Source organism: Aegilops tauschii, chromosome 4 (genome assembly GCF_002575655.3).
Source record: "Aegilops tauschii subsp. strangulata cultivar AL8/78 chromosome 4, Aet v6.0, whole genome shotgun sequence".
NCBI classification, from domain to species: domain Eukaryota; kingdom Viridiplantae; phylum Streptophyta; class Magnoliopsida; order Poales; family Poaceae; genus Aegilops; species Aegilops tauschii.
This window is the reverse complement of record NC_053038.3, coordinates 522,348,138-522,367,588: the sequence shown is the minus strand read 5'-3', so window position 1 is coordinate 522,367,588 and position 19,451 is coordinate 522,348,138. Positions and strand designations below refer to the sequence as shown.

The window sequence follows — 19,451 nt, the reverse complement described above, 5'->3', positions numbered from 1 at the left end:
TATGATCCATGAAGTCTATCAATCCCTTTTTATAGATTGTTATTCCCTCTCTTCCATAATAATTTATTGACATAACATGTCACTTTCCTTGGGTGGAATGTAGTTGATATGTTCCATATAATTGAAATCCAAGGTGTAAAGGCCAGTACAATATGTTGGTTGCATTGGGAGGCTAGTGTGCCCCACCTTCTAGGCGAATACAGGAATTAACTTTGAAACAATACCATATGTGCTTTAAATAAGGACGCTGATAACGCCGACACGTGTGGCATATTAGACATCCGCCCACACACCTTGTGTGGCATAAGCAGGAGGCAGCCCACACGGGTCCTATGTGGGCGAACATTAGAACTGCCCACGCGTGTGGGCGCAGCTACTTCGTGCCACACGCCCAATAAATACTACTCATATCCACCCCGTGCATGTGGCATGAGGAAAATATGGCACACGTCCTGGCGCAGCTATGTTAGTTACCGGCGGGATGACCTTTAGTTACCCCGGGGAATGACAATTTTAGTTATCCGGGATGGCAAATGTAGTTGTACAAGCATGACAACTCTCTCTTTTTTGGTTAAGTATAGTTGCCATGTCTAATTTATGGTAGTTGCCGCGTGTAATCAAACCATAGTTGCCGTGTGTGATTAACTACTTGCCACATGGTCAAACAAATAGTTGCCATGTGTATTCACCTAGTTGCCACGTGTGGTCCAACCATAGTTGCCATGTATGTTTAATCATAGTTTCCATGTATGTTTACCTGGTTGCCATGTACGCACAACTGCAGTTGCTATCTACCAACAAATCATAGTTGTCATTTTCCACATACGCACAACTGCAATTGCTATCTATCACCGTACGGGGTCGTGTGGGTGAAGAACAGTTCACCCACACGCGCATGGAATGGATGGTGACTGTGTGTGCGGGAACTGGTTCGCCCACGTGACGCAGCTGGCAACCGCGCACTTCGGTTCGTGTGGGCGAGCACTCTAATGCCCACACAACACGCTATGCCTACATGGCATTGAAATTCCAACAGATTTCTTCATGATTCGTGCAAAACATAACAGACGAAGATCAACGCGTGTGGGTGAAGTGTAAACTTGCCACACATGTGGGCGTTATCATTTGGGTTAAATAAAATATTAATTCCACCATATAGTCCCATATTTAGATCTAGATGACATCTATGCAACTCAGGCAATAATATATACAGGAGATATTAAAGAATATAAGCAATAGATATTTGTAATAGTTAATGTAGTAACCACATAAATATTTAATTCAAGATTTCGGCCAGAAAAAAACAATTAAATTAACATATCTCTAGGAAGAATGGTAAAAGTATGAGGTAAATTATAGACATAATTTGGTGTTTTTTTAATTAGAACTTAATTATGCTCTGGAGTCCGAGTAGTATATAGAGCAAAAAATAAAATCTGCATGCTCTTATGACATAATTTAACTTTAATGTAAGTAGTTGATTTTGTTCCAGGCTTATGGACTTACCCTCTTGAAAAAGGCACAAAGTGATTTTCCATCCGAAAACCGCCCGAGCTCTGATACTAGGTAGGGCTCCCCAGGAGATTGAAGTGCAATCCCTAAGTCCTGCGTCGAGACAAGGATCCGGCTGCCTTTCTTGTTGTTTGGAAGATACATTTTAATAGCATTCCACTCTACCACGGTGGATACTCCTTCGACGATGATGAGATACTTGTGTTCCATCACTTGTTGCATGAGCTGGGCCTTGTTGAGATGACCAACATCTACGTTTGCTTGGTGAGAGCTCTCGTAGAACTGAGTCAGCAAGTTCTTGAGGAATTCTTCAGGGTTAAAAGGATGTATGAGCTTTACCCATGCACGGCTTTTGAATTCTTGGCTGATTTTCTTGCCACAATACGCCTTGCTGAAGATGGACGTCATTCCAAGATCATCTCCTGTACTTCCCCATACCGATATCACTCGAAGGTCACTGTCTTCATGCCTGATCAAATCTTGAAGGTCCCCGGTGTCACGTATCTTCCCAGCAGCCTCCCACACTTGGCGTAGGTTGTCGAATGCTAATGGGCTGGAGGTGGTGGCCGCCGGGGCCATCGGCATGACGATCTTCGAGTGGGAGCCAGAATCACTGATGAGGTTGTTGCGCATGTTCCTATGGCTTACATCCTCCACCCTGGCCTTGAGCTGCTTTATCTCAGCGGCCGCCTCGTCTAGGTGCCGTGGTGGTGCCATGCAGGAAGGCACCACACGCCACCACCATGCAGAGTCCTTGTCCAGGTGGACAACGAACTCAACACAGTCCTCCACGTCGAAGGCCAGCTCGCGGAGCTGCCGCACCCATGTGTTTGCCACCTTGTTCTTGGCACGCTCCCATTTGGCGGTCTCCAGAAAGGATTGCATCATCTGGAACTCGCCGATGATGAACACCAGGTCTTGGTGCACCTTCTCCTTGAGCTTGGCCTCCTCCTCTATCGCCGACTTTACCCTGCTCAGCGTCCCCTCCACCGCCGTCTTGGTCAGCCCAAGTGCGAAGTCCGCCATTGTTTTGCTTGTGCTCTCAAGGTCTCTACAATGTGTTTCCTTCTTGGGTACTCGTATGGTAGAAGGCGGCTTGTGAGGCGATGTCGCTAATCTGCATGCAGATGGGTTATAAAGCAGGGAAGCAGATGGAAGAAAACCTTCTCCGGAGAACGCATCTATTCGTTGAGGAAGCCAAATGTTTTGGATAGTACCCGATGCGCTGCAAAGCAGATAGCCTTCTGCCTGAGATCACCTTCGCCCGATGCCTTGCCTCCTTGGCACAAAGGTGCACCCATCTGCTAAATCACGTCTCCATGATTCTTTTCCATCTATCGCGGGCCAGCACCTAGCTACCCATTCATCTTTAATCAGGGAGTAATGCTTTTTTCCGTGCACTAAAGACTAAAGTGAAAGGTGGTGCTTTCAATGATGGTCTTCTTCTCAGCCGCATCACTAGTTAAAGACTAAGCAGTAAGCACGCTAACGAGCAGCGACGGTATGTACGTAGGCTAGCTCATCATGATCTCCACTAGTAGAAACTGGAAAGTAGGCTAGGAAACGAGGCCAGCTAGAATTGGCTATGTCTTGATCATCCCAATTGTCCAGCATTTGTAAACCACGTGTTGACACCCTCATTTGGTGAAATGACTGTTTTCTCTTTCTTATTTTCAATGCCAATACATGTTCTTGATAAAACCGTAACAGCGCAGGGATACGCCAGTCCCTACCGGGAGTAGCAGTAAACAATACTACACAATATAATGAGTAGTATTTTGTTGATCCAATGGTCAATAGTGATCCGTCAAATATTTGCTCAGGGACATATTGGTAATTCCTGATTACACATAGATTTTTTATTTCTTAGTTTTAATCGTAATTTAACAATCTAATTAATTAAGTTAATCACATCCCATCCGACGGGACACCGTTCGTGCGCTACTCGCGGCTACACGCCGCCGCAAAATGTCCATGCAGTGCGCCGGCGCAAGGACTTCCGCTATAGACTGACTCCGGTGCAGCCAGTTGTGCGTGCACAGAACAACACAGCTCGGTGTGGCAAGCGATGCGCTAACCGGTGTGATTTTCATTTGATTAGCTGCAACGGCAAGGCGGCGGACGGTGCAACGGCGAGCAAAGCAGCACGGGTGTGCGACGCCTGTCTGCAGCGGCGGGCGTGGTGGTGCTGCTCGTCCGACACCGTACCTCGCTGTACTCTGTGAGCCTCGCGCTGAGGCACGAGTGGGTTACCTCTGTGGCCCACATCGCTGCTGCTCCCTCAGGCTGCCGGAGCGGCCCTGCGGGAGAGGCGACAACCGGAATGTTGATCCCCTACTCGCAGGCCAAGAGCCTCCTGTCAAGGTGGCGCGTTGTCCCGGAGGCGTCCGGTGGGGACTTTCCGGAGGAAGACCTAGTGTATCGCGTGCCTATCTTCGATCCCGCACTCCCAGAGCTCTACTCGCCGCCACCGGCCTTGTAATCACACTGTGAGTTGCAGCGATAAAGAAAAGTCACCGGGGAGGCAGGGACGATATGTGCCCGTGGCCATCGACAAGGGTCTCGGGTGCGTATTTGTGTCACGAGAGCAAGCAGCGATCCGATTGTCGCGTACGCTGTGTGACGTGCTTTTGTATCTAGCCGGCCGGCGGCGAGTTTGCAAGCGAGGTAACCTACGTCGTTGTGTACGTGCAGCGCAGGCCAGCTGAGAACATGAAGCAAGACCGTGAGCCCCGCTTCATCGTCTTGGTCGTCCATTCTCGCATGTCACCGAAGAGTAGTGGCAACGTGGCCCGAGCCAACAGATGATAGCAGGAAAGGTTGGCCCGAGCCAACAGAAGTGATAATTCACCCATTGTGTTAGCTAGGAAACGAGGCCAGCTAGAATTGGCTATGCCTATGTCTTGATCATCCCAATTGTCCAGCATTTTTAAACCACGTATTGACACCCTCATTTGGCGAAATGATTGTCTTTTTTGTTATTTTCAATGCCATTACATGTTCTTGTTAAACTGCAGCAACGCAGGGTTACGCCACTCCCTACTGGGAGTAGTAGTAAAAGTAAAACATACTGTAACATGACAGTACACGTGCCATCATCATAGATCCATGCATGGATGGTCGACCAGCTGTGATGCGTGACAGAAATTGTTGTGCAAGGAAAGAAAGCATTGAAGAGCTGACCATACATGCGAACATAGGTACATCACGTTCACTGCAGAATGGTAAATAAGCTCCGAAGTACTAACATGCATGGCCGGCAATGTCATACCCCAGCGCCGGCAGTGCCGCCATGGGTCTGGTCAGCGAGCCTGACCCGGGAGGGGCTCGCACAAGTTCTTGCAGGTAACCTGGCAAGGGGTGAACAACTGGTTCACGCAGGTCTGGCCCGCCCCTGGAGCAAGGGCGCAGAGCACGCTGCACATCTTCTCTGCAAAGGCGTTGCACGCAGGTATGCATGCTGTGCGGCATGCCGTCGCTGCACTAGGGCAAGCTAGGGGTTGCCCGTCGACGTAGGCCATCGCCGGCTTGCCCGCAGCAGACATGAGGATGACCACCAGTACCGCGCAGATGGCCGCCATCTTAAGCGCGGATGTGGCCATTGATCCTAGTTACGACGAAGTGGCTGGGCTGGTTGGGTACCTACTACGTACTAGGAAAGATGGTGCAAGAAGATGGATCGGGAACTGGGAATGTGTGGTGCCCGTATGAGAGCAGGGAGGTGCTCTTTTTATAGGCAACAAACGCGCACACATGGAACTGGAATCACGGCGTATCTGTATGCAGTATCATGATTCATCCAGCCCGCTACATATTCAAAATTAGAGAAATCGGTCCTAGCAGGATTGTATGTACTAGTGGCGTTAGTTTAATCTGTACTGGCTCATCACTTTGTCGGCGCTTTGTGGGACGCCGCTAGCTCCGCATCCCTGATCATGCACCTTTGTGTGTTGACTTCATCACCTCAAGTGGACTATGCAGTTCATTAGTGACCACTCATGTATTGAGCTATTCTAATAATACATATAGTATAGAGTTGCCAGGCAAAAACTAATCATTCACGGGATCACATGTCCCCTTACTCTATGATTTCCCCTGATCTTTACTTGATCTGCAATGAATAGGAGATGTAAGAAGCTTAGGCATATGGTGCTGGGTGAATTCAGGGGTTTTATCGCTAACCCATCTTCTAAGTTATGCTCATTAAAGCTGGCAAGTTTGTTCTTTAATCTCAGTATAATTGTTTGTTTGAAGCATGGAGTAACAGATCTTTCAAGAGTTAATGGACAGCTAAGTTGCCTGCCAAGATCCATATCTGGATGTGGCTGATATGGCATGATTCTATATAGCCACTCAAGATAATATGTCAGCCAAAAACTAATCATTCACGGGATCACATGTCCCCTTGCTCTATGATTTCCCCTGATTTTTGCTTGATCTGCAAAGAACAGGAGATCTGAGCTGCCCAGGCACATGGTGCTAGGTAAATTCAGGGCTTTTATTGCTAACTCGTCTTCTAAGCTATGCTAATTTAATCTGGCAAGTTTGTTCTTTGATCTCAGTATATAATCCTCGTACTTCGTAGCACAATATTAATCTGGCAAGTTTGCTCTTTGATCTCACCATATTTTTCCATTGGATTTTTGTGAATGCTAACATGTATCAGTAAATTTCCAAGAAGTTGCAGTCGCCATACATATTATTATGGCATTTTGTCCATTTTCTTCTGTAACTCGGTCCGTTATTTTGACGGTGGAACCTGGAGCATATTAATATTGCTTTGTATGGATATATTTTTCCGAAACGTATAGACTTTTAACAGTGTATCTTCAAATTGCACATTCTCGCATCCCAATGTTTTCCCTGATATAAATATGTAATTTCAGGTGTGTAAGTTTATATAGGTGCCAATTGAGAAAGGAGCTGCACTAGTTTCTGCCAAGCGTATCGTTCAAGCTTCTCACCTCTATCTGCAATAAACCAATAAATAGGGAAGATTATTTCATCATAAAGGCAGTTTCCACTAATTGTACGGCAAGTACAAGATCTCAATATCTTGTTCATTAGGTGGTTGTGCCTTTTTCTTTCTACACTGATCACGCACCGTGCATGTTGCGTGTTGACTTCAAGAGGATTGTGTATGAGTTTCGCTACACTTATGACATATTTTCTATGGGATTACATTACAGGGTGACATGGTATCACATGGTTTGTTACCAGGCCCCTCAGTGAATTTCACATGGGGTCAGTGAAAGATTAGGAGGGATTAGAGCATCCAAAATTGACGCTTCATTTAAAGCATTGTTGAGGAAATCGTTAACTGGGAGCTGCTCGGTTGGCTGGTGGGAGTAGGGGATTAAAAGTCTAATCAGTAAGTTAATCGGCCATTCAATCAATTAATAGGGTGATTTATCAGTTTATTGACTATTCGATGAACCTATGAGAGTATCGGCATGTTAACTGGTTAATTTGATGAATTCTCGTACAGGAACAGGGGCTCCATCATTTTTATCCTAATCGATGCATAGTTGCTAGGTTGAATCCCAGTCTCACTTGCGCCGAAGCAAGAAGTAGCGTTGGGCGTTGAACGAGTTATCCCAGTCTCACTTTTGGCGCCGACGCAAGAAGTAGTGCTGAGCGTCGAACGAGTTAATTGTATACTTTAACAGTAGTGCTGGGCGCCGACGCAAGGAGCATATGATTCACGCATATGTACAATTAACTCGTGATCCACGTATCACATGTACCACTGGCAAAATTTGCGCATATGGTCAAATGGTGAGTGGGCTGACGCTGTGCGTACTTCGAAATAATGAGGGTAGATGCCCGGTTGTACTTGTGAGTTGTGAGAGTTGATAAAAGGACGTGTAACCACAGGCAGTGCCGACATGGCCAGTAACTACGGAGCAGTTCAGTGCCAGCAGGTGTTGCGCCGTTGCTCGTGCATCTCCGCACAACAGCACAGAGAAACGAATATGGCGATGATCACAGAGAGGAACAGCCACAACTCCCAGGGGGCACCAGCCGGAGAAGAGGCAGAGGCAGTTGTTGCACGGTATTGGCAAGTCATCTTCTCTTGCTTATGTTTAGAATACAACGAGGAGGAAGGCTTGTTTCCAGCTACTTTTTTTTTGCGGGTAGTTTCCAGCTATTGACTATTACACAGAAAAATGATGTTGTGATGGATATATGCCTTGGTTCCCTGAAACTGAGACCGAGAGTGTCGTCGGTGTTTGAGATTAAAAAGAAGTGATCATTCACCCATTGTGTTAGCAGTTGCAGATGAGCTAGTTAAGAGTAGATAAAGCCTTTAGCTCTTTGCAAAGTTCCAGATTGTCAAATAACTGATGATAAATAGATATCTTTTTTCACCATGGGACATAAAATCGTACTCATAGAAAAGTGAATAGTAATGACATGGTTAAAGTTAATGAAAGACTTTGACAAAAGCATTATGTGTCTCAACAAAATATTTCTAGGTTGTGGCATTTTCGCAAAACATAAATAATTAAAATAACAATTAACAAATATACACATCCCCCAGTTCAATTTTTTTTGTTGAGAAACACAATAAATACGCAGACACTCACATACACGCACATACAATCATCCAATGTACGCATGCACACAACCCTATCTCTGTAAACATCTTCGAGAGGCCAAGCCAACAAATCTTGGAAACTACAGACACCTCGCTATCGACGAGAACATCACTTCTCACTCAAAGAATATTCCGCCTTCATAAGATGCATGTGTCAAAGCCTGGGATTTGATTCCTCATGGTTTGTGGGTACCGTCCAACCAGAGGTTGGTTCTCTCCTCACTTCAATTTTGTTGCATCAAGGAGTATGCTAGTCAGATGCACATGGAACCAGTTCACCATATATTGCTGAAATCACCATAGCAATTCACGGAAGGATGTGCCAAGAAAATGCTATGAAATCTTGTGGTGCAACCACTAAATGTTCGTGCCAGTCTCACGGTCATTTTTGTAAGCGTTGGCGAGCATTTGAATATTAGTGCTAAAAAGTCATACTCGTGATCCTCTCCACCAAAGTTAAGGATCTCCACTTCTTCGAGACGTGTACAGAAGGGTCTTTGGCCGCTCCAGTTCGACTTGTCACAAGGACCTTGACATGCTTGGCGTCTCCCCTAAAGAAAATGATGGGCATGACAATGTATTATTTACTGGTATCAGCTTCTTCTTCTTCTTTTGCATGGTTACTGGTATCAGCTTCTCGGATGAGACCTCACATCAAAATTGCGTAGAAAAATCGTATTGAACATGAACTATGCCTAGAGAAATCCTATTGAACATGAACTATGTAGTTTAAGGACGATGCTTCAGTGCCTTAAGGCACGTACCTTTATGTCTATGATATGTGGGTCCAATAGGTGGCTGGCCCACATGTCAGTGACCGAAAGGCAGGTGCCTTTAAGGCACCGAAGCTGCTAATTTAAGATCTATAAGGATTGTATAAAGAATTACCTTGGACCACCATGGTAAGACGGCCTTAAGCTTTTTGGTAGTGGCACTAATCTGATACATTCGAAGTAGATGCAGCACAAGTGGTCCGTAAACATGTGAATCTGATTCAAATTTTAGCTCCAACTCAGAAAAGTTGGTAACCGGTAGTTTTTCCATCTCTTGTGCGAAGTTCATCTGTGAATCCAAATGATTCTGCGTACACGTGTGGGAAGAATATCATTTATCATAGAAGTAATTAAAATTGAGTGCATAAATCCAATAGCATATTGACATGGAAGAGACAAGAGACGTACACCGGAATATAGCTGCAAGCACAGGACATGACAGCGTGGAAGCTGCTGCACTTGAGAACCCGAGTCTTCCCAGTTGTCCCAGCTCCTCTCTATCGTCTGTACCCTCATCCTCTCGAGCCACCAACAATCAAAAACAAGAGGCAACCCTGTGTACCATCGCTGCCACAAGACCGTTTCTACTGCTGGTGCCGAGATGAACACACCGATGTTTTCCCCGGCTCGAACCTTCAGCTGCAGTTTCTTAAGCATGGGAGTTACTATGTCAATGCCGCGACACCCCGTGTTGATATCTCTATCGACATCAAGCTCCTGCAGCGATGCCGAGTGGACTATGATGTTTCCTGCTACAGTAGCCTTTAGTATGCGCAGGCGTGGGCAACTGGTGACCAAGGTGCCAATGTCCTGGACCCTGCATTGTCCTCGCTGGAGAACTCGCTGGACGGTAGCAGTGTGAAGCATATGTTGCTTTGCGAGTTCATTACGATTGAGGTTGCATGGTCGAAGCACAGCAGGTCGGTAGTGATGTCTCCGTATAACTCGTCAGTGAAGACGACCTTTTGTGGCGATAGTCTCGCCACCCCGCGCAAAAGGGAGATGAATCGATTGGCATCGACGTTGTATGTCCTCCTCCACTTCGTTGAATGTGGATACCAATGAGGGACAACACGAGGCCGAGTGCCACCGCCCCTTCTAGCGAGAGGAGGGCCGCTTCGATCGAGCAGGGCTCAACACCGCGAAAGGTGGCACTGAGCACGCGCAGACGCGGGTATCGTTTGAGTATGTCACCAAGGTTGACGATGTTGCCGTCAAGGGACAGCTTTTCGAGCGCGAGGAACTCGCCCGCCGGACCCAGCGTGAGCTGCTGTGAGTACAAGTAGGTAACACTGAGCACGCGGAGCAGTTGGCAGCAGTGTAGCAAGGAGTCAAGGCCGAAGATTTCTCCAGTGAGGAACAAACTTTCGAGCGCAGGGTACGCATTGTCCGGTGGCAACGTGATGCTGCTCTCCGAGGTGACGCTGAGCATGCTCAGGCGAGGGCAGCAGTTGCGCAAGCCGCTAAGGTCGATGTTGTTGCCGGATAGGGACAACCTCTCGAGCAAGGTGAACTCGCCGGCCGGCGGTGGCCCGACATGGACATGAAAGCGTTGGGTGTCCAGCTCGATTGAGGCAGTGCGGTTGAAGCATGGCAGCTCGATCATGCCTACCACGCCTCCCATATTTGATGACGGGACGATGAAGACCATCTCCCTCGGCGAGAGACGTGCGGCGGCACGCAGCAACAAGTTGGCGTGGTAGGCTGTCTCTCTCCTATGAAGACGGACGTCGATTGTGGACACCGGCGTTGAAGCTGCAGCCAAGCGGCCCAGCACCGCTTCGATCGTGGCGGGCTCGAGGTAGCGGAAGCTGAGGTCGGTGAGACCGGTCCAGACATCGCGCCACCGACGCGAGAGGAGGCTGGTCTGCACGGCGGCGCGGACGCAACGTAGGCGTACAAGGACTAGGAGAAGCATCTCATCGGGGAGGGCGCTGATGAGGTCGGCTCCTCCGCCTGGACCACGCCTGGACGACGAAGCTCCATGCGGCGGCGGCGGCGGCGAGCGCCTGAGACGACGCCCCGATCGCAGTTCCATCCGAACGAAAACGTAAACCCTCCTGGCCTCCTCTACTACTCCGTCTTGTTTTTTTTAGGGCTCTTTTTTTTGTGATGGCTCTCTAGCTACAACTCCCGTCTTTTATTTTTGAGAAACTCTCTACAACTCCGTCTAATCTAAGGAAAGGAACAAAATACTCCTTCCGTCTAGGTATGTAAGTCATCTTAGGTTGCGCACCATGACCAAGGTGGAAAGGAAAACGAGAGAACTTAATGTAATGTAATTTCACTAATTAATAATATTGTATGCAATGAACTAACCACTGCATGTCGAGTTTGATAGTCTCAAGTAATTTAAAGCATGCATGGCCCACATCTCTTATTGGATGATATGTCACGAAACAAGAAACGAGATGAGAGTTAATGTATCGCGCCTAAGTGTTTTGGGATTATTTAATTTTCGTAAAATGACTTACACACCTAGACAGAAGGAATAGCGTTACTGGCCCAGGCCCATCACATGGTGGCCGAACGTGACCAAAAATCTTATATACCGGCTTGTACCAACAGCCTAGCCTAGCCATTGCAGGTAACTTTCAACGATCATGTGCTTGAAAATGAGAAGAGAGCAAAGATGGGCGAGGAAGTAAAAACTGCTCTGTTTCAGATGTTTCCAACCAAAGCAGGAGGACCCGATGGTTTTCCACAGGTGCAACATCCGGGTCAAACTCACAGCAAGATCCCCTCCGTGTAGACCCGACGCGTCTGTTTCACCCCTCCAGGTGCCGGCGGCGGCGCCGTCCATGAGGGGGGCCACACCCCGGAGCCGCGTGCCGCCTCTTCGGACATGCCACCACACCACCCCGCATGTATGAGGGCCCGGTGCGACGCTCCGGTAGCATTGCTACCCCCCAGGGCCCCCGTCCCGCCTAACCCTGTAGCGTTAGACCACGAGATCTAGCCCTTTGACTTTACACGGACGGGCTTTGACCAGTGGAACTCTCCCCCCGGTTGTGTTAGGCCAGCCCATAGGAACACTTTGGAGCAACATCCGGGCCATACCCACAGCAAGATCCCCTCCGTGGAGACCCTATGCGTCTGTTTCACCCCTCCAGGTGCCGGCGGCGGCGCCGTCCGTGAGGGGTCCACACCCCGGAGACGCGTGCCGCCTCTTCGGACATGCCACGACACCACCCTGCATGTATATATGAGGGCCCGGTGCGACGCTCTGGTGGCATTGCTACCCCCCGGGCCCCGTCCCGCCTAACCCTGTAGCGTTAGACCACGAGATCTAGCCCTTTGACTTTACGCAGACAGGCTTTGACCAGTGGAACTCTCCCCCCGGTTGTGTTAGGTCAGCCCATAGGAACACTTTGGAGCAACATCCGGGCCAAACCCACAGCAAGATTCCCTCCGTGTAGACCCGACGTGTCTGTTTCACCCCTCCAGGCGCCGGCGGCGGCGCCGTCCGTGAGGGGGGCCACAGCCCGGAGACGCGTGCCGCCTCTCCGGACATGCCACCACACCACCCCCCATGTATGAGGGCCCGGTGCGACGCTCCGGTGGCATTGCTACCCCCAGGGCACCCGTCCCGCCTAACCATGTAGCGTTAGACCACGAGATCTAGCCCTTTGACTTTACACGGACGGGCTTTGACCAGTGGAACTCTCCACCCGGTTGTGTTAGGTCAGCCCATAGGAACACTTTGGAGCAACAACCGGGCCAGACCCACAGCAAGATCCCCTCCGTGTAGACCCTACGCGTCCGTTTCCCCCCTCCAGGTGCCGGCGGCGCCACCGTCCGTGAGGGGGGCACACCCCGGAGACGCGTGTCGCCTCTTCGGACATGGCACCACACCACCCTGCATGTATATATGAGGGCCCGGTGCGACGCTCCGGTGGCATTGCTATCCCCCCAGGGCCCCCGTCCCGCCTAACCATGTAGCGTTAGACCACGAGATCTAGCCCTTTGTCTTTACACGGACGGTCTTTGACCAGTGGAACTCTCCACCCGGTTGTGTTAGGTCAGCCCATAGGAACACTTTGGAGCAACATCCGGGCCAGACCCACAGCAAGATCCCCTCCGTGTAGACCCGACGCGTCCGTTTCCCCCCTCCAGGTGCCGGCGGCGCCGCCATCCGTGAGGGGGGCACACCCCGGAGATGCGCGCCGCCTCTTTGGACATGGCACCACACCACCCCGCATGTATGAGGGCCCGGTGCGATGCTCCGGTGGTATTGCTATCCCCCCAGGGCCCCCGTCCCGCCTCTTCAGACATGGCACCACACCGCCCCGCATGTATGAGGGCCCGGTTAGACGGGACGGTGTACCTGGGGGGTAGCAATGCCGCTAGGTGTTGCTTTGGGCCCTCCTACGGTTGTGGAAGCGTGGTGGCTGGCGCAGGCACCCGGCACGCAGCTCCGGGGTGTGCCCCCCTCATCGGCATCGCTGTGGGGCACGGCGGCAGCAACGTCCGTGAGGGGGGCAATCGATATACCATCGGGGTATGTTTTTTTGTTACATAAGGCACATTTATGTTGTGAAAAAAAAGGAAAAAGTAAATAATATAAATAAAAAAATAGAGGTATGCCGACGGCAAGGCCGTCGGCATACCTGCGCACACGGCCACGGATCGATGACGTGGCAAAGGGCGGGGATCGATGATGTGGCAACATCCATGGGCCAGGCCTATGCCGACGGCCAAGCCGTCGGCATAGATTTGCCATCCCACGGACCGGCGAGCGACGCGGATCGATGACGTGGCGGGCGACGCGGATCGATGACGTGGGGGCTATGCCGACGGCCGCCGTTAGCCCGTCGGCGTAGACTGACGCCGTCAAAAGGCCGTTTCCGCCCGGGTAGCCGGGTCCACGTTCTATGCCGACGGGCTTATCTATGCCAACGGCCGCCGTAGGCATATTTCTAGCGACGCCGACGGCCGAACTTTGCCGACGGGGGCCGTCGGCATAGGTGGATATACGCCGACGGCTTTTCTATGCCGACGGCTTGGGCTGGGCCGTCAGGATAGGACAATCTATGCCGACGGGGGCCATCGGCATAGGTTCGGCCGTCGGCATCGCCAGTTATTCTGGTAGTGTGGGTTTCAGTTTCATAAAACATGCACCCAACGCACTTTGGTTTCTTGACACCACTTGAACATAATTGCCACAATTTGGATTGCTTTTACGCATCTCTTTTGAAGATGAAGCAGCATATAATTTGATAGGGTATGAGACGACACACAACACCACAACAGCCTTATTACAGTGAGGTACGTAGATACAGACGTACAGTACAGTAGGGAACGTGGTCCTCCAGAGCCTTGTATGAGCTATGCTCATTCTGGATGTCATGGCGGCTGGTGAGGTGATCGGCTATCACACATACTAGCAGCAAGCATCATAGTTATTTGTCCCACTGATCGGCTATCTCGATACGGTCGATGATTAGCCGTGTAGGTGGTAATCGTCGAGTGCAGAACGACGACGAACCCGGACGCGGGTTCTACATGCAGAACGGCTCGCGGTGGATGTCAAACTTGCAAGCAGAAGACAGCTGAGGCTCCTGCAGAGTTAACCAAATGCAGCATATGTGAACATATATAATGTGTCACTCCACATTTCATTGGCTGGAGAGAAAATGTGATGTACTCACCTCCACCCCGCTGAAGTTGGCCACCTTGCGGACGCAGCCGCCGGCGGGGCCCTGCAGGTTGCAGTTGCCACCGCCGTCGCGCATGATGGTCCTCATGGAGGTGAGCAGGTGGCCGTAGGTGGTGCGCGGCTCGCACTCCACTGCTCTGATGAAGCTGTGCGTCATGGCGCCAACCGTTGCATCGGGTCCAGGCATCTGCACGCACGCACACATCAGTGACATGTCAGCACGGAATGGACACCTAGCTTTGACATGGATGATTATCAACGCTAGCTGACCATGTTCATCTGGGTCTTTCCGTTGCTGCTGCCACTGATGAGCACGGCCTGGCCTCCGCTGGTGCCTTTGAAGGCGCCGTTCAGAGGGCGCTCATCCCTCCACCTCAAGCACCCGTACCTGAATTATTTTGAATATTAGTTTCAAAAATATTTCAGCTACTACCGTAATCACTGAAATTCAGTGAATTTTGGTTAGCCAAAGAAAAGAAATGTTCATTTACAAGTTACAATTCAACCAAATATTTTTAAAAACATGAAAAATATTTTGAAATTTATTTGATGACTGAAATATTTTTATCAAGGGGTAAATATTTCGATGTCCACTAAAATTATTGAAATTCAGTGGATTTCATTGACATCTCATTCATCTCACTGGAAGTGAAACCACACTTGATGAAGACATGAAAAAACCAGCTGATGGTCCCTACTATTACTTGGTCAATATATATATATATGGGAGGGATAGAGGTTGTTAGTTACTGACTGCTTGGAGAAGGTGCACTGGTATGGGAGATCGAGGACGGTGGCACTGTGGCAGGCGTCGACGATGGCGTGGAGCTTGACACCGTGCACGAGCGGGCGTACGATGGCCTGGTTGATCTCGTCGTCCAGGATGGGGCCCTGCTGGAACGAGTCCAGGGGGCAGATGGCTTCGTCCATGCCGTCACGTTCTTCGCCACTGCAGTCGGGGACCTGCACACCAGCGCCGGAGAACTGGAACACCAGGGAGTCTCCGGAGCTGCAACCCTGCACCAGCCAGTGCATCGCCATGCGGATGTTGTTCTTTGTCGGCTGCCTGCACGGGTCCCTCTCCTCATCTGCACCAATGAGTTCATTCACCAACACACGTAAGCCAAAGAAATCATCTGTGCTGAATGCTGATCATGCCACGACTCAAAACAAAGACAAGATGTTGGATTGAAAAATTCTTGGTCGGTCTCTTATACGTACCGGTGAGGATGAGGACGCAGTCGTTGGCGAAGCCGAAGTGCTCGGTGAGGAGGTACCTCATGCACTTGACGTCGTTGATGGGGCCCCTCAGCTCGCAGGCGCGAGTGTTGGTGTACTTGATCCCGACCAGCACGGCGCGCTTCTTGCCGCGGCCGCCGCCGAAGCCCGGAATGGGGCGCATCGCCGGCACCATCGCCCCGTGCTGTCGGCCACCCCCGCCGACGCGGGTAACGCAGCAGCACTGCATGCACTGGACGGCACGGGCACCGGGCGGCGCGGCAACGCTGGCGCTGCACTGCCTGCAGCGCACCATCGTCGCCGGAGCGGGACCGCTTCCGCAGTTCATGGCTGCTGAGCGCTGCATGACCTGGTGGGTGGGTGGGTTCGTTAGCTGAGTTGGTGAGCGCTGCTTGCTTGCTTGCACTGTCTCTGCCTCTCGCTCCTTCCCGCCCTTTATATAGCACCTGGATGATGGAAGCTATGCATGTTGAAACTGGTCCACTACGATTTATATATTCAAGTATTCTGTCTCAGAAAATAAAGGTTTTCTTTAGTGGAAATGGGCATATATTGTTGTCGATGGAACATTTCTGTTGGCTTTTTCAAGAGAACGCCATTGATGCTGTGCATATACTCCATACCACAAGTGGAAATGGGTATGTGATTCTTTATTGCTATTATTATTGTATGTTCTTCTTTTGTGGGATTTTTTTCCATTTATTTTGGGGCAATTGACACATGACTTCCGTAAAATAATCAGCACATGACTCTGACAAACCTTTAGTAGATTCCACGCAAAAAAAATCATTATGTTCAATGATAGCCCTTATATGCGCAACCAAGTTTTGTGTCATGTTAGACAAGCCTGACAGAGTGATGTGGATTTAACTAAAGATGGTGTATTTACTGTTAAACATATGTACATGTTCTGGATTTTGTAGAGCTAATGTTCCTTATATTTCAGTTGTGGAAGCTGAAACAGCCATTGACCCTGAGATAGGATTTCAATTAGAGACAATTTGTTGAAAATATGATGGTATGGAGAAGATTTGTGTGGGTTTTGTGCCGGTCACGAAATGATGGAGCACAACTTCTTTGCCTGTCCTCTGGCCAAACATATTTGGAATATTGCTGGATTTAATTTTGGTGTGCTAGAAATATCAAAAAATATGTTAGATATGTTCCAAAAATGGATAGTTACATCTTTTGGAGTGCAGCGATTCGGTGCCCAGGCTCATCTGTACCCGATCAGAAAATAATTCACAAAAAAAAATCAAAATATCCAATTATTTTTTGCATGGTAGATAATTTATCGTGTGAGATCCTCTCCAATTTTCAGATCATTTGGACATCTAAGTAGCTCTCAGCAAAAACATAAATCAGGTCAGAACAGTACATGAACAATAATTTTTTTTACAGACCCCAAATTTGTCTTTTTTGCCAAGAGCTGCTCAAATATCCAAATGAACTGAAAATTGGAGTGGACCTCACACATCTTTATCTACCATGCAAAAAAATGGAGTTTTTCTAATTTTTTCTATTATTATAATAATTTTTTCTTCAGCACGGGTGCAGATGAGCCTTGGCTCAGAAATGGATATTCGCATTTTTTGGATTATTCTTTTCCTTTTCTCTTATGGGAAATTGGAACATAACCTTGTTAAATAATTAGCACATGACTATCAGCTAAACCTTTAGTAGATTCCCTCACAAAAAAACAATGAAAGCCCTTGAGCTTACATAACCAATATTGTTGTGTTGCAGATGCAAACACATTGCTGCTTATATGGGTACACTACTAGGAAAAACCTTATACACAGAATCTTAGCAATAGTGCTGGATAAAATGAGGTGCTACTGCTACTTAGCAGTAGCGCGTGTCCACAGAAGGCGCTACTGCTATATACATAGCAGTAGCGCGGCAGGGGCAAAGGGCGCTACTACTTAAATTGCCTCACCATTGCCGCTAGGCTAAGTGTAGTAGTAGTGCTTTCCCTTGAAAGGCGCTACTGCTAGGTAGTTTAGCAATAGCGATTTCCCCTAACACGCGCTACTGCTAAGTAGTTTATCTTCTCCACACCGTCCGCCCCTCACTCTCCTCCCACTCCCACTCTCACTCTCTCACGCGCCCCATCGTCCGCCGCCGCCGACGTTTGGCCCTCCCCCGCCGCCGCATTGCCGCCGCCGTCCTCCCTCCTCCTTCCTCGGTATGCGGAGACCCTCCTCCCTCCTCGTCCCTCCTGCCCTCCTCCTCCCTCCTCCCACCCCCTCCTCCCTTCTCCTCCGGCCGCGCCCTCCTCCCTCCTCTGGCCGTGACCCTCCTCCTCCTCCTCCGGCCAAGCCCTCCTCCGGCAGCCCTCCTCCCCCTCCTCCTCTCTCCTCCCTCCTCCTCCTCCCTCCTCCCATCCCCTCCTCCCTCCTGCCTCCCTCCATCTCTCCTCACTGATCTGTTCTTGTATAATGTAGTTTTTTGTACTGCTTTTAGTAAGTGTTGAATAGAACTAGTTTATTTAGTAAGTGCTTAATGGAACTAGTTTATTTAGTAAGTGGTTAATAGAACTAGTTTATTTAGTAAGTACTTAACAGAACTAGTTTATTTAGTAAGTGCTTAATAGAACTAGTTTAGAGAGAGAGACCTATATTGGCAAATTTAGTTATGTTAGGATTATACATAAGATATTTTGAAATGTTTTTGTTCATATTTTCAACCATTGAAATGCAACGACCATCAAGTTTGAATGCTCATATGATGTAGATATAAACATGTATATCTAGTGTTGCTCAAATAGGATATGTGCTTGCCCATGTGGCCATGTTTGCAGGGAACAACTCCGAGTGGCCTATGTTTTGCCGGAGTGTTGATTAATTTCCGTTCCGGTAAATTTCAGGCGCTTGATATGTCCTTTTTTAGCAAAGGTCATGCCGGATTTTTCCGTGACTAGAATATGTAGGAAATATCGAGTGGCCCGGATTTTCTAGGAAGATAATTAAACGACATTTCGGGTTGACTTAAAGTCTGTCGGGACTCCATCATATATGAGAGAAGAAGAATGCCGATTGTTGTCGTGGGGGTCGTTCATCCTCTTCCTTCTCGTGATAGACCTTTTGGTAATGCACGGGAAGGAAGAGAAGAAGGACCATCACCGACGGTCGCAAATGTCAGAGAGGAATCAGTGAGGGAGAGTCTCCAACATATATGAGAGGACGAAAAATCCCGAATGTTGTCGTGGGGGTAGCTTCTCCTTCGTTCCCGTGTGCTACACAATTTGGTGTAATGCACTCGATCGGGAATGAAGGGAGGAGCTACCATCACCGACGGTCGAATATCTACACAATGTCAGCTCAGAGTTTTCAAGAAAATACTCGACAGACCGATAGTCAACCCGTGATGAATAATAATGATCTAATTTAGTTTTTGTAGTACATATATTTAATTTTAGAAGTTTAATCTTTGAATTATCAACATGGGAAATGCCGTCCGACGACGATAGGCTCCCGGAGTGCAACTGGTGCGGCGAAGACCGGGGTATGTGCGACATGCCTCACCTGGTAGAAGGTGAGCGCTTTAGTATTAAGAGCCACGAGACCTTTGATGTTGAAACGGTACGCAACGACGACAAGTGTTTTTTCGTAATTAAGCATGACTTCTGCTTCTTCAACGTGTAATTTCCGTCTTTTACAATTCG

The 19,451-nt window shown here is 49.0% G+C and overlaps 2 protein-coding genes across 2 annotated transcripts; both read right to left on the bottom strand.

Moving 5' to 3' along the window:
- Window positions 1-1,494: 1,494 nt before the first annotated feature.
- Window positions 1,495-5,093, bottom strand: LOC123493451 (disease resistance protein RGA4-like). The gene is made up of 2 exons (XM_045227279.2): window positions 4,846-5,093; window positions 1,495-2,629 (listed from the first exon to the last, which is right to left on the bottom strand). Exons 1-2 carry the CDS (start codon window positions 5,091-5,093, stop codon window positions 1,495-1,497), a joined length of 1,383 nt encoding a protein of 460 aa, XP_045083214.2.
- Window positions 5,094-14,077: 8,984 nt separating this feature from the next.
- On the bottom strand, window positions 14,078-16,134 carry LOC109743379 (metacaspase-1). Its single transcript, XM_020302468.4, has 5 exons — window positions 15,767-16,134; window positions 15,300-15,633; window positions 14,816-14,933; window positions 14,538-14,732; window positions 14,078-14,447 (listed from the first exon to the last, which is right to left on the bottom strand). Exons 1-5 carry the CDS (start codon window positions 16,128-16,130, stop codon window positions 14,388-14,390), a joined length of 1,071 nt encoding a protein of 356 aa, XP_020158057.1. The 5' UTR covers window positions 16,131-16,134; the 3' UTR covers window positions 14,078-14,387.
- Between the last annotated feature and the right edge of the window lie 3,317 nt (window positions 16,135-19,451).

Coding starts and splice junctions, on each gene's coding strand:
- LOC123493451 (XM_045227279.2), bottom strand. CDS start 5,093: ATGGCGGCCATCTGCGCGGTACTGGTGGTCATCCTCATGTCTGCTGCG. Junction 2,630..4,845: donor CAGGTTACCTGCAAGAACTT/GTGCGAGCCCCT, acceptor ATCTGCATGCAG/ATTAGCGACATCGCCTCACA.
- LOC109743379 (XM_020302468.4), bottom strand. CDS start 16,130: ATGCAGCGCTCAGCAGCCATGAACTGCGGAAGCGGTCCCGCTCCGGCG. Junction 14,934..15,299: donor CAGTGCACCTTCTCCAAGCA/GTCAGTAACTAA, acceptor AAAATAATTCAG/GTACGGGTGCTTGAGGTGGA. Junction 14,733..14,815: donor GAAAGACCCAGATGAACATG/GTCAGCTAGCGT, acceptor GCGTGCGTGCAG/ATGCCTGGACCCGATGCAAC.